A 15011-nucleotide genomic window follows, 5' to 3' on the forward strand; every position below is an offset into this window, starting at 1 on the left:
TCTTTGCCTGTGTTTTTATATATATTATATATAAAAACCATGCACTATTTAGCTCTTGAAAATATATATAGGACTAGAAATTTTAAAATAAGTATAATCCTAGCTTGCATTTTCTTCAGATGTCACATTTAAAGAATTGGCATATAAGACACATGCCTTTTTCTTCATAGTTGTTTATAAATGGCTTTTTTAAGCAAGTTTAATTATTTTTGAAAGCTTAATAACAAAAAAAGTATTCTTACCCTGTTTTTGTTTCATTTTCTGCACATTTTTCAACTTCTGTTTTTGTCGGAGGCTTCGGCCTTAGAAAGCGAACTGACTTTGTAGAGGCAGGAATTAGTTGAACATTCTTTTTATGAACAGATTTAGTCACTAAGTCATACAAGTCTTTTGGTAGTCTCACAAATTTGCCTTTTTCAGCAGGTAAAGTCTTATTTCTGTATTTTTTCCCCTTATTATATGGCTTGTTTCCTTTCTGAAATGTGTATTTCCTTAGACGCCATGGGATTAGACCCATTGTTATTGTAAGAATTGTTTGAAATGCACTTTATTCCAGTATTTTAATATTTAAACATCAAATATAGGACCTTACAACTAAACAATCATGAATGACTAAGTTTTTTGTTTATATCTGATGGAACTGAAGGTGACCCCAGATGTAAGATTTTTTATATAAATCATATAAAAATCATCATGATGGCTAATCTCATTATTTTGTAATTTGACAAGTTCATATAATTTGACCTCTCTTCATTTAATTTTTTTATCAGTGCTGACAGGCTTGTGTGCTATAACATAAACAGAAAGTAAAGATAAGGTGTATGTTTTTGTTATAGGGATAGTTTTTTGAAGCTTGTATGACAACTTTTTATGCATTTTATGGTATAGTACATAAAGAAGACAAAAATTCAACAAAATAAACAGATTGTAGTAAAACTAACCATGATTCAAATAGCTATTACACAAAGGCACAAGAAAAACACAAATATATAATGAGTTTATTAAGTAGACAAAAAAAATAATAATTTGAATAAAAAAAAAAAATAGTGAACAGGAAAAAAACACATCTTGCCGCAAACAGGGTATAGTTACTAGAAGTACTATAAAAATACAATAATGAAAAAAACTACCATTGTAACTTATTATTTTCTATTACTTACATAGATAACAACAAGAATATAAGAATATTTTGATATTAAAAGGGGTTTGAAAGTACAGTATAGGTTGCACTTTGTAAATCACGTGTGATTTGCAAGTCACGCCTCTTTTGGGGAGAAATTGAATGTGCATAAAATACTGCTACTGTTTACATAGTTGTTGCCATGGATGCAAAGTAATTTTTTTTTAATTAAGACTTGATTGGAGAATTAAATGGATATAAATAAAAATGTCTATTTATTTAACTTATTTTTCAGGAGGACTGGAAGACATTTGGGTGTTGAGTCAAATTTAATGGAAAAATTCAGTGCGAACCTGCAATGTTTATAAATGGAGGGCAGTAAAACTTGAAAATATGCCGCACAGCTATATGTTTTTATTAGTGCAAAAAAAAAGTAGTGCATGTCTCCTTTCCAGGGAAATATAACATTCTCCTCAAAACTTCCTGAATGAAGAGTGACTGCATATGCAATTTAGGCAGTTCCTATGGAAAACTGCATTGCTGGTTTTACACAAGTGCAACCTATAAGGTAAATAATGGGAATTCACCCCTCAGCCTCCCTGGGATCCCAATTTCGGACCCCTTTTGGGTTTTCATTTTACAGAAACAACATGGAATCATTTTGGAATGCATTGGCTTTAGCTTTGTCTAAGAAAAGTGAAAAAAATTATGGAAATTATGACTGTACAGTGTGGGTTGGAGCTTTGGAGCATGGGGTCTATGGGAAAAAAGTCATGAATTGGCCTGATGGCACTAGAACTCTTGAAAGAGCTCACAGATTATCTTATATGCTAGATAAAAGGATATTAAAAGAAAATCTTCCCCGTTTCTCTCCAAACGGCGATCCTTTAGATATTTCACACCTTTGCCATAACCCCAAATGTATTAAACCGGAGCACCTGATTTTAGAGTCGCACAGTATAAACATAGAGAGAATTTTCTGTAGACGGACAAAACAGTGTACAAATAATCATTTACCGTGTTGTCTTATCTGATGCAGGTAATTTATTTATTTTTAACATGTCTTGATCGGAGTTTTTTGGCAAACGAATACTCTTGAGGCTGTTTTGCGGCCAGCCGTTTTGTCGGTAAAAGTTTGTTTTTCTCATAGTCTTTTTCCTCTTGATACTCATCATATATTTTATATAGTTCATGCTTTTTTGAGCATCTCTGATCTGTGTACTGCTTTGACTGCTTATATAATTTATGTTTTTCATTGTGTTGTTGAATATTTTTCAGACCTCTGGCAGCACGACTTCCTGGTTCGATGGGAACCCCAGCCGCTTTACAGAGTTTAACGATGGATTCTCCAGGGCCATTATTTACATTGTGTATAGCTGTATGTACCCTTCCTTTATAGTTTCTGGTAAATGTTACATTGCTAGGTACAGTTGCACGTATTGCACGGTTAGTTGCTTCAGCTTTTTGTGTGTTAGTGTTTTTGCATGTACGGTTTAGCATGGTAGGTCCAAGGCGATATTTTACGCATTCACGTAACAATGCTGCTGTGTTCTCTGATTTATTTAATTTAAAGTTATTTTTCAGATAAGCTGATTTTTCAGTCCATGTCTTCAAACTGTTCCTATTTGAACAAACAAGGGAATATTTTGTACACCCGTTATGATCACCCTGATAGCAAGAAACTATAGCATGACATGCATATGATAGGTGAACTTTTACCCGTACAGAGTCCATATTGAATTTATCAAAGGCAGCATTGTACTCTGCCTGACAACGTGCTGCCATATCTAATGCAAACCTTTTTAGCATTTTATCTTTTTCTGAAACTAATCGTGCCGGCATTATTTCCTTCAGACCTGACATTTTTTTAATAAAATTTCTATGATTTGCGGACACATGTCTTGTATCTAGAAAATAAATTGGCTGAGTATTGGTTGTACCAGCTTTAAAAAGAGACTCTGCAGCTCTAAATGCACTGCTGTCAGGGTCAGTGGTAATTTCTTGAACTTCCAGACCATCATTTTTCAGGTCTAACAAGCAGTCTTTAGCCCATCGCTCCTCACTGCCTATGCTGTCATGCATTTCAATGTTTGCGGAACAGTGACCTTTGTGAGATTTAACTTTTGTTTTTGTTTTATGTTCACTCTTATTTGAGCAAAGCTTAGACACTTGTCTTGTGCTTACAATACTGTGCTTATAAGTATTATTTTCTAACATGTTATATGTACATTGGGTAGCTGGTTGAAATGGTGTTTTACCCATTCCGGAATAAATAGGGTTATTATACATTCCGTCGGCCTGAATGTTAATAATATTAGGATTATCACCTCTTAATATGTTTATTTCCTTAATTAATTTTCTTTTCTGAACCAAATCCTTTTGATTGTACTCTTCTATAATTTCAGAAACAACATTAGCACTGTGTTGCATACTTGAAGTGGAAGGAGCTGGTATATTAGAACCAAGAAATAATTTCTGTAGACCAGTTGTGCTGATAGCTATATGATTAAGTGCGACTTGTATGGATAGATTAATAGCTGCTGTTCGACGACCACGTTTCTTAGCGATCACCTCATTGTAAAGATTGAACATTTTTGAATGGTAAGAACACTCATTGCAGCTTGCCTTTTCCCTCCAGGCAGCCCCTCTTTGCTGCTCTGCACTTCAATCCCATGATATGAACCCTGTACACATAGGGGATATTTGTCTGTGTTCTATGAAAACCTCATTCCACATCTGTTCAAGTTCATTGATCCGAAGGAGTCGAAAACTATTTTTCTCTGACCTGAAGTTGAAAAATGTTGCCAAAATTGAAGTGAATTAGTTTTTTTATTTGTTAAACTAAGTTTGGAAAATGTGAAAATAATTTTATTTTGAATTACCTCCCTTACAATAGTGTTTTCTTTAAATAAGCTTTTTGATCAAATGTACTCTCAAAAGTGCATATTTTTTTCTTTGCCTGTGTTTTTATATATATTATATATAAAAACCATGCACTATTTAGCTCTTGAAAATATATATAGGACTAGAAATTTTAAAATAAGTATAATCCTAGCTTGCATTTTCTTCAGATGTCACATTTAAAGAATTGGCATATAAGACACATGCCTTTTTCTTCATAGTTGTTTATAAATGGCTTTTTTAAGCAAGTTTAATTATTTTTGAAAGCTTAATAACAAAAAAAGTATTCTTACCCTGTTTTTGTTTCATTTTCTGCACATTTTTCAACTTCTGTTTTTGTCGGAGGCTTCGGCCTTAGAAAGCGAACTGACTTTGTAGAGGCAGGAATTAGTTGAACATTCTTTTTATGAACAGATTTAGTCACTAAGTCATACAAGTCTTTTGGTAGTCTCACAAATTTGCCTTTTTCAGCAGGTAAAGTCTTATTTCTGTATTTTTTCCCCTTATTATATGGCTTGTTTCCTTTCTGAAATGTGTATTTCCTTAGACGCCATGGGATTAGACCCATTGTTATTGTAAGAATTGTTTGAAATGCACTTTATTCCAGTATTTTAATATTTAAACATCAAATATAGGACCTTACAACTAAACAATCATGAATGACTAAGTTTTTTGTTTATATCTGATGGAACTGAAGGTGACCCCAGATGTAAGATTTTTTATATAAATCATATAAAAATCATCATGATGGCTAATCTCATTATTTTGTAATTTGACAAGTTCATATAATTTGACCTCTCTTCATTTAATTTTTTTATCAGTGCTGACAGGCTTGTGTGCTATAACATAAACAGAAAGTAAAGATAAGGTGTATGTTTTTGTTATAGGGATAGTTTTTTGAAGCTTGTATGACAACTTTTTATGCATTTTATGGTATAGTACATAAAGAAGACAAAAATTCAACAAAATAAACAGATTGTAGTAAAACTAACCATGATTCAAATAGCTATTACACAAAGGCACAAGAAAAACACAAATATATAATGAGTTTATTAAGTAGACAAAAAAAATAATAATTTGAATAAAAAAAAAAAATAGTGAACAGGAAAAAAACACATCTTGCCGCAAACAGGGTATAGTTACTAGAAGTACTATAAAAATACAATAATGAAAAAAACTACCATTGTAACTTATTATTTTCTATTACTTACATAGATAACAACAAGAATATAAGAATATTTTGATATTAAAAGGGGTTTGAAAGTACAGTATAGGTTGCACTTTGTAAATCACGTGTGATTTGCAAGTCACGCCTCTTTTGGGGAGAAATTGAATGTGCATAAAATACTGCTACTGTTTACATAGTTGTTGCCATGGATGCAAAGTAATTTTTTTTTAATTAAGACTTGATTGGAGAATTAAATGGATATAAATAAAAATGTCTATTTATTTAACTTATTTTTCAGGAGGACTGGAAGACATTTGGGTGTTGAGTCAAATTTAATGGAAAAATTCAGTGCGAACCTGCAATGTTTATAAATGGAGGGCAGTAAAACTTGAAAATATGCCGCACAGCTATATGTTTTTATTAGTGCAAAAAAAAAGTAGTGCATGTCTCCTTTCCAGGGAAATATAACATTCTCCTCAAAACTTCCTGAATGAAGAGTGACTGCATATGCAATTTAGGCAGTTCCTATGGAAAACTGCATTGCTGGTTTTACACAAGTGCAACCTATAAGGTAAATAATGGGAATTCACCCCTCAGCCTCCCTGGGATCCCAATTTCGGACCCCTTTTGGGTTTTCATTTTACAGAAACAACATGGAATCATTTTGGAATGCATTGGCTTTAGCTTTGTCTAAGAAAAGTGAAAAAAATTATGGAAATTATGACTGTACAGTGTGGGTTGGAGCTTTGGAGCATGGGGTCTATGGGAAAAAAGTCATGAATTGGCCTGATGGCACTAGAACTCTTGAAAGAGCTCACAGATTATCTTATATGCTAGATAAAAGGATATTAAAAGAAAATCTTCCCCGTTTCTCTCCAAACGGCGATCCTTTAGATATTTCACACCTTTGCCATAACCCCAAATGTATTAAACCGGAGCACCTGATTTTAGAGTCGCACAGTATAAACATAGAGAGAATTTTCTGTAGACGGACAAAACAGTGTACAAATAATCATTTACCGTGTTGTCTTATCTGATGCAGGTAATTTATTTATTTTTAACATGTCTTGATCGGAGTTTTTTGGCAAACGAATACTCTTGAGGCTGTTTTGCGGCCAGCCGTTTTGTCGGTAAAAGTTTGTTTTTCTCATAGTCTTTTTCCTCTTGATACTCATCATATATTTTATATAGTTCATGCTTTTTTGAGCATCTCTGATCTGTGTACTGCTTTGACTGCTTATATAATTTATGTTTTTCATTGTGTTGTTGAATATTTTTCAGACCTCTGGCAGCACGACTTCCTGGTTCGATGGGAACCCCAGCCGCTTTACAGAGTTTAACGATGGATTCTCCAGGGCCATTATTTACATTGTGTATAGCTGTATGTACCCTTCCTTTATAGTTTCTGGTAAATGTTACATTGCTAGGTACAGTTGCACGTATTGCACGGTTAGTTGCTTCAGCTTTTTGTGTGTTAGTGTTTTTGCATGTACGGTTTAGCATGGTAGGTCCAAGGCGATATTTTACGCATTCACGTAACAATGCTGCTGTGTTCTCTGATTTATTTAATTTAAAGTTATTTTTCAGATAAGCTGATTTTTCAGTCCATGTCTTCAAACTGTTCCTATTTGAACAAACAAGGGAATATTTTGTACACCCGTTATGATCACCCTGATAGCAAGAAACTATAGCATGACATGCATATGATAGGTGAACTTTTACCCGTACAGAGTCCATATTGAATTTATCAAAGGCAGCATTGTACTCTGCCTGACAACGTGCTGCCATATCTAATGCAAACCTTTTTAGCATTTTATCTTTTTCTGAAACTAATCGTGCCGGCATTATTTCCTTCAGACCTGACATTTTTTTAATAAAATTTCTATGATTTGCGGACACATGTCTTGTATCTAGAAAATAAATTGGCTGAGTATTGGTTGTACCAGCTTTAAAAAGAGACTCTGCAGCTCTAAATGCACTGCTGTCAGGGTCAGTGGTAATTTCTTGAACTTCCAGACCATCATTTTTCAGGTCTAACAAGCAGTCTTTAGCCCATCGCTCCTCACTGCCTATGCTGTCATGCATTTCAATGTTTGCGGAACAGTGACCTTTGTGAGATTTAACTTTTGTTTTTGTTTTATGTTCACTCTTATTTGAGCAAAGCTTAGACACTTGTCTTGTGCTTACAATACTGTGCTTATAAGTATTATTTTCTAACATGTTATATGTACATTGGGTAGCTGGTTGAAATGGTGTTTTACCCATTCCGGAATAAATAGGGTTATTATACATTCCGTCGGCCTGAATGTTAATAATATTAGGATTATCACCTCTTAATATGTTTATTTCCTTAATTAATTTTCTTTTCTGAACCAAATCCTTTTGATTGTACTCTTCTATAATTTCAGAAACAACATTAGCACTGTGTTGCATACTTGAAGTGGAAGGAGCTGGTATATTAGAACCAAGAAATAATTTCTGTAGACCAGTTGTGCTGATAGCTATATGATTAAGTGCGACTTGTATGGATAGATTAATAGCTGCTGTTCGACGACCACGTTTCTTAGCGATCACCTCATTGTAAAGATTGAACATTTTTGAATGGTAAGAACACTCATTGCAGCTTGCCTTTTCCCTCCAGGCAGCCCCTCTTTGCTGCTCTGCACTTCAATCCCATGATATGAACCCTGTACACATAGGGGATATTTGTCTGTGTTCTATGAAAACCTCATTCCACATCTGTTCAAGTTCATTGATCCGAAGGAGTCGAAAACTATTTTTCTCTGACCTGAAGTTGAAAAATGTTGCCAAAATTGAAGTGAATTAGTTTTTTTATTTGTTAAACTAAGTTTGGAAAATGTGAAAATAATTTTATTTTGAATTACCTCCCTTACAATAGTGTTTTCTTTAAATAAGCTTTTTGATCAAATGTACTCTCAAAAGTGCATATTTTTTTCTTTGCCTGTGTTTTTATATATATTATATATAAAAACCATGCACTATTTAGCTCTTGAAAATATATATAGGACTAGAAATTTTAAAATAAGTATAATCCTAGCTTGCATTTTCTTCAGATGTCACATTTAAAGAATTGGCATATAAGACACATGCCTTTTTCTTCATAGTTGTTTATAAATGGCTTTTTTAAGCAAGTTTAATTATTTTTGAAAGCTTAATAACAAAAAAAGTATTCTTACCCTGTTTTTGTTTCATTTTCTGCACATTTTTCAACTTCTGTTTTTGTCGGAGGCTTCGGCCTTAGAAAGCGAACTGACTTTGTAGAGGCAGGAATTAGTTGAACATTCTTTTTATGAACAGATTTAGTCACTAAGTCATACAAGTCTTTTGGTAGTCTCACAAATTTGCCTTTTTCAGCAGGTAAAGTCTTATTTCTGTATTTTTTCCCCTTATTATATGGCTTGTTTCCTTTCTGAAATGTGTATTTCCTTAGACGCCATGGGATTAGACCCATTGTTATTGTAAGAATTGTTTGAAATGCACTTTATTCCAGTATTTTAATATTTAAACATCAAATATAGGACCTTACAACTAAACAATCATGAATGACTAAGTTTTTTGTTTATATCTGATGGAACTGAAGGTGACCCCAGATGTAAGATTTTTTATATAAATCATATAAAAATCATCATGATGGCTAATCTCATTATTTTGTAATTTGACAAGTTCATATAATTTGACCTCTCTTCATTTAATTTTTTTATCAGTGCTGACAGGCTTGTGTGCTATAACATAAACAGAAAGTAAAGATAAGGTGTATGTTTTTGTTATAGGGATAGTTTTTTGAAGCTTGTATGACAACTTTTTATGCATTTTATGGTATAGTACATAAAGAAGACAAAAATTCAACAAAATAAACAGATTGTAGTAAAACTAACCATGATTCAAATAGCTATTACACAAAGGCACAAGAAAAACACAAATATATAATGAGTTTATTAAGTAGACAAAAAAAATAATAATTTGAATAAAAAAAAAAAATAGTGAACAGGAAAAAAACACATCTTGCCGCAAACAGGGTATAGTTACTAGAAGTACTATAAAAATACAATAATGAAAAAAACTACCATTGTAACTTATTATTTTCTATTACTTACATAGATAACAACAAGAATATAAGAATATTTTGATATTAAAAGGGGTTTGAAAGTACAGTATAGGTTGCACTTTGTAAATCACGTGTGATTTGCAAGTCACGCCTCTTTTGGGGAGAAATTGAATGTGCATAAAATACTGCTACTGTTTACATAGTTGTTGCCATGGATGCAAAGTAATTTTTTTTTAATTAAGACTTGATTGGAGAATTAAATGGATATAAATAAAAATGTCTATTTATTTAACTTATTTTTCAGGAGGACTGGAAGACATTTGGGTGTTGAGTCAAATTTAATGGAAAAATTCAGTGCGAACCTGCAATGTTTATAAATGGAGGGCAGTAAAACTTGAAAATATGCCGCACAGCTATATGTTTTTATTAGTGCAAAAAAAAAGTAGTGCATGTCTCCTTTCCAGGGAAATATAACATTCTCCTCAAAACTTCCTGAATGAAGAGTGACTGCATATGCAATTTAGGCAGTTCCTATGGAAAACTGCATTGCTGGTTTTACACAAGTGCAACCTATAAGGTAAATAATGGGAATTCACCCCTCAGCCTCCCTGGGATCCCAATTTCGGACCCCTTTTGGGTTTTCATTTTACAGAAACAACATGGAATCATTTTGGAATGCATTGGCTTTAGCTTTGTCTAAGAAAAGTGAAAAAAATTATGGAAATTATGACTGTACAGTGTGGGTTGGAGCTTTGGAGCATGGGGTCTATGGGAAAAAAGTCATGAATTGGCCTGATGGCACTAGAACTCTTGAAAGAGCTCACAGATTATCTTATATGCTAGATAAAAGGATATTAAAAGAAAATCTTCCCCGTTTCTCTCCAAACGGCGATCCTTTAGATATTTCACACCTTTGCCATAACCCCAAATGTATTAAACCGGAGCACCTGATTTTAGAGTCGCACAGTATAAACATAGAGAGAATTTTCTGTAGACGGACAAAACAGTGTACAAATAATCATTTACCGTGTTGTCTTATCTGATGCAGGTAATTTATTTATTTTTAACATGTCTTGATCGGAGTTTTTTGGCAAACGAATACTCTTGAGGCTGTTTTGCGGCCAGCCGTTTTGTCGGTAAAAGTTTGTTTTTCTCATAGTCTTTTTCCTCTTGATACTCATCATATATTTTATATAGTTCATGCTTTTTTGAGCATCTCTGATCTGTGTACTGCTTTGACTGCTTATATAATTTATGTTTTTCATTGTGTTGTTGAATATTTTTCAGACCTCTGGCAGCACGACTTCCTGGTTCGATGGGAACCCCAGCCGCTTTACAGAGTTTAACGATGGATTCTCCAGGGCCATTATTTACATTGTGTATAGCTGTATGTACCCTTCCTTTATAGTTTCTGGTAAATGTTACATTGCTAGGTACAGTTGCACGTATTGCACGGTTAGTTGCTTCAGCTTTTTGTGTGTTAGTGTTTTTGCATGTACGGTTTAGCATGGTAGGTCCAAGGCGATATTTTACGCATTCACGTAACAATGCTGCTGTGTTCTCTGATTTATTTAATTTAAAGTTATTTTTCAGATAAGCTGATTTTTCAGTCCATGTCTTCAAACTGTTCCTATTTGAACAAACAAGGGAATATTTTGTACACCCGTTATGATCACCCTGATAGCAAGAAACTATAGCATGACATGCATATGATAGGTGAACTTTTACCCGTACAGAGTCCATATTGAATTTATCAAAGGCAGCATTGTACTCTGCCTGACAACGTGCTGCCATATCTAATGCAAACCTTTTTAGCATTTTATCTTTTTCTGAAACTAATCGTGCCGGCATTATTTCCTTCAGACCTGACATTTTTTTAATAAAATTTCTATGATTTGCGGACACATGTCTTGTATCTAGAAAATGAATTGGCTGAGTATTGGTTGTACCAGCTTTAAAAAGAGACTCTGCAGCTCTAAATGCACTGCTGTCAGGGTCAGTGGTAATTTCTTGAACTTCCAGACCATCATTTTTCAGGTCTAACAAGCAGTCTTTAGCCCATCGCTCCTCACTGCCTATGCTGTCATGCATTTCAATGTTTGCGGAACAGTGACCTTTGTGAGATTTAACTTTTGTTTTTGTTTTATGTTCACTCTTATTTGAGCAAAGCTTAGACACTTGTCTTGTGCTTACAATACTGTGCTTATAAGTATTATTTTCTAACATGTTATATGTACATTGGGTAGCTGGTTGAAATGGTGTTTTACCCATTCCGGAATAAATAGGGTTATTATACATTCCGTCGGCCTGAATGTTAATAATATTAGGATTATCACCTCTTAATATGTTTATTTCCTTAATTAATTTTCTTTTCTGAACCAAATCCTTTTGATTGTACTCTTCTATAATTTCAGAAACAACATTAGCACTGTGTTGCATACTTGAAGTGGAAGGAGCTGGTATATTAGAACCAAGAAATAATTTCTGTAGACCAGTTGTGCTGATAGCTATATGATTAAGTGCGACTTGTATGGATAGATTAATAGCTGCTGTTCGACGACCGCGTTTCTTAGCGATCACCTCATTGTAAAGATTGAACATTTTGAATGGTAAGAACACTCATTGCAGCTTGCCTTTTCCCTCCAGGCAGCCCCTCTTTGCTGCTCTGCACTTAAATCCCATGATATGAACCCTGTACACATAGGGGATATTTGTCTGTGTTCTATGAAAACCTCATTCCACATCTGTTCAAGTTCATTGATCCGAAGGGGTCGAAAACTATTTTTCTCTGACCTGAAGTTGAAAAATGTTGCCAAAATTGAAGTGAATTAGTTTTTTTATTTGTTAAACTAAGTTTGGAAAATGTGAAAATAATTTTATTTTGAATTACCTCCCTTACAATAGTGTTTTCTTTAAATAAGCTTTTTGATCAAATGTACTCTCAAAAGTGCATATTTTTTTCTTTGCCTGTGTTTTTATATATATTATATATAAAAACCATGCACTATTTAGCTCTTGAAAATATATATAGGACTAGAAATTTTAAAATAAGTATAATCCTAGCTTGCATTTTCTTCAGATGTCACATTTAAAGAATTGGCATATAAGACACATGCCTTTTTCTTCATAGTTGTTTATAAATGGCTTTTTTAAGCAAGTTTAATTATTTTTGAAAGCTTAATAACAAAAAAAGTATTCTTACCCTGTTTTTGTTTCATTTTCTGCACATTTTTCAACTTCTGTTTTTGTCGGAGGCTTCGGCCTTAGAAAGCGAACTGACTTTGTAGAGGCAGGAATTAGTTGAACATTCTTTTTATGAACAGGTTTAGTCACTAAGTCATACAAGTCTTTTGGTAGTCTCACAAATTTGCCTTTTTCAGCAGGTAAAGTCTTATTTCTGTATTTTTTCCCCTTATTATATGGCTTGTTTCCTTTCTGAAATGTGTATTTCCTTAGACGCCATGGGATTAGACCCATTGTTATTGTAAGAATTGTTTGAAATGCACTTTATTCCAGTATTTTAATATTTAAACATCAAATATAGGACCTTACAACTAAACAATCATGAATGACTAAGTTTTTTGTTTATATCTGATGGAACTGAAGGTGACCCCAGATGTAAGATTTTTTATATAAATCATATAAAAATCATCATGATGGCTAATCTCATTATTTTGTAATTTGACAAGTTCATATAATTTGACCTCTCTTCATTTAATTTTTTTATCAGTGCTGACAGGCTTGTGTGCTATAACATAAACAGAAAGTAAAGATAAGGTGTATGTTTTTGTTATAGGGATAGTTTTTTGAAGCTTGTATGACAACTTTTTATGCATTTTATGGTATAGTACATAAAGAAGACAAAAATTCAACAAAATAAACAGATTGTAGTAAAACTAACCATGATTCAAATAGCTATTACACAAAGGCACAAGAAAAACACAAATATATAATGAGTTTATTAAGTAGACAAAAAAAATAATAATTTGAATAAAAAAAAAAAATAGTGAACAGGAAAAAAACACATCTTGCCGCAAACAGGGTATAGTTACTAGAAGTACTATAAAAATACAATAATGAAAAAAACTACCATTGTAACTTATTATTTTCTATTACTTACATAAATAACATCAAGAATATTAGAATATTTTGATATTAAAAGGGGTTTGAAAGTACAGTATAGGTTGCACTTTGTAAATCACGTGTGATTTGCAAGTCACGCCTCTTTTGGGGAGAAATTGAATGTGCATAAAATACTGCTACTGTTTACATAGTTGTTGCCATGGATGCAAAGTAATTTTTTTTTTAATTAAGACTTGATTGGAGAATTAAATGGATATAAATAAAAATGTCTATTTATTTAACTTATTTTTCAGGAGGACTGGAAGACATTTGGGTGTTGAGTCAAATTTAATGGAAAAATTCAGTGCGAACCTGCAATGTTTATAAATGGAGGGCAGTAAAACTTGAAAATATGCCGCACAGCTATATGTTTTTATTAGTGCAAAAAAAAAGTAGTGCATGTCTCCTTTCCAGGGAAATATAACATTCTCCTCAAAACTTCCTGAATGAAGAGTGACTGCATATGCAATTTAGGCAGTTCCTATGGAAAACTGCATTGCTGGTTTTACACAAGTGCAACCTATAAGGTAAATAATGGGAATTCACCCCTCAGCCTCCCTGGGATCCCAATTTCGGACCCCTTTTGGGTTTTCATTTTACAGAAACAACATGGAATCATTTTGGAATGCATTGGCTTTAGCTTTGTCTAAGAAAAGTGAAAAAAAATTATGGAAATTATGACTGTACAGTGTGGGTTGGAGCTTTGGAGCATGGGGTCTATGGGAAAAAAGTCATGAATTGGCCTGATGGCACTAGAACTCTTGAAAGAGCTCACAGATTATCTTATATGCTAGATAAAAGAATATTAAAAGAAAATCTTCCCCGTTTCTCTCCAAACGGCGATCCTTTAGATATTTCACACCTTTGCCATAACCCCAAATGTATTAAACCGGAGCACCTGATTTTAGAGTCGCACAGTATAAACATAGAGAGAATTTTCTGTAGACGGACAAAACAGTGTACAAATAATCATTTACCGTGTTGTCTTATCTGATGCAGGTAATTTATTTATTTTTAACATGTCTTGATCGGAGTTTTTTGGCAAACGAATACTCTTGAGGCTGTTTTGCGGCCAGCCGTTTTGTCGGTAAAAGTTTGTTTTTCTCATAGTCTTTTTCCTCTTGATACTCATCATATATTTTATATAGTTCATGCTTTTTTGAGCATCTCTGATCTGTGTACTGCTTTGACTGCTTATATAATTTATGTTTTTCATTGTGTTGTTGAATATTTTTCAGACCTCTGGCAGCACGACTTCCTGGTTCGATGGGAACCCCAGCCGCTTTACAGAGTTTAACGATGGATTCTCCAGGGCCATTATTTACATTGTGTATAGCTGTATGTACCCTTCCTTTATAGTTTCTGGTAAATGTTACATTGCTAGGTACAGTTGCACGTATTGCACGGTTAGTTGCTTCAGCTTTTTGTGTGTTAGTGTTTTTGCATGTACGGTTTAGCATGGTAGGTCCAAGGCGATATTTTACGCATTCACGTAACAATGCTGCTGTGTTCTCTGATTTATTTAATTTAAAGTTATTTTTCAGATAAGCTGATTTTTCAGTCCATGTCTTCAAACTGTTCCTATTTGAACAAACAAGGGAATATTTTGTACACCCGTTATGATCACCCTGATA

General features: G+C 33.4%; 1 protein-coding gene across 1 annotated transcript; it reads left to right on the forward strand.

Annotated features, from left to right (window-relative positions):
* Positions 1-5287: 5287 nt before the first annotated feature.
* LOC143081195 (uncharacterized) lies at positions 5288-11835 on the forward strand. Its single transcript, XM_076257344.1, has 4 exons — positions 5288-5760; positions 6471-6570; positions 10543-10669; positions 11670-11835. Exons 1-4 carry the CDS (start codon positions 5717-5719, stop codon positions 11768-11770), a joined length of 372 nt encoding a protein of 123 aa, XP_076113459.1. The 5' UTR covers positions 5288-5716; the 3' UTR covers positions 11771-11835.
* Positions 11836-15011: the final 3176 nt, after the last annotated feature.

The sequence above is a fragment of the Mytilus galloprovincialis genome, chromosome 1 (assembly GCF_965363235.1).
Source record: "Mytilus galloprovincialis chromosome 1, xbMytGall1.hap1.1, whole genome shotgun sequence".
Classification (NCBI taxonomy): Eukaryota; Metazoa; Mollusca; class Bivalvia; order Mytilida; family Mytilidae; genus Mytilus; species Mytilus galloprovincialis.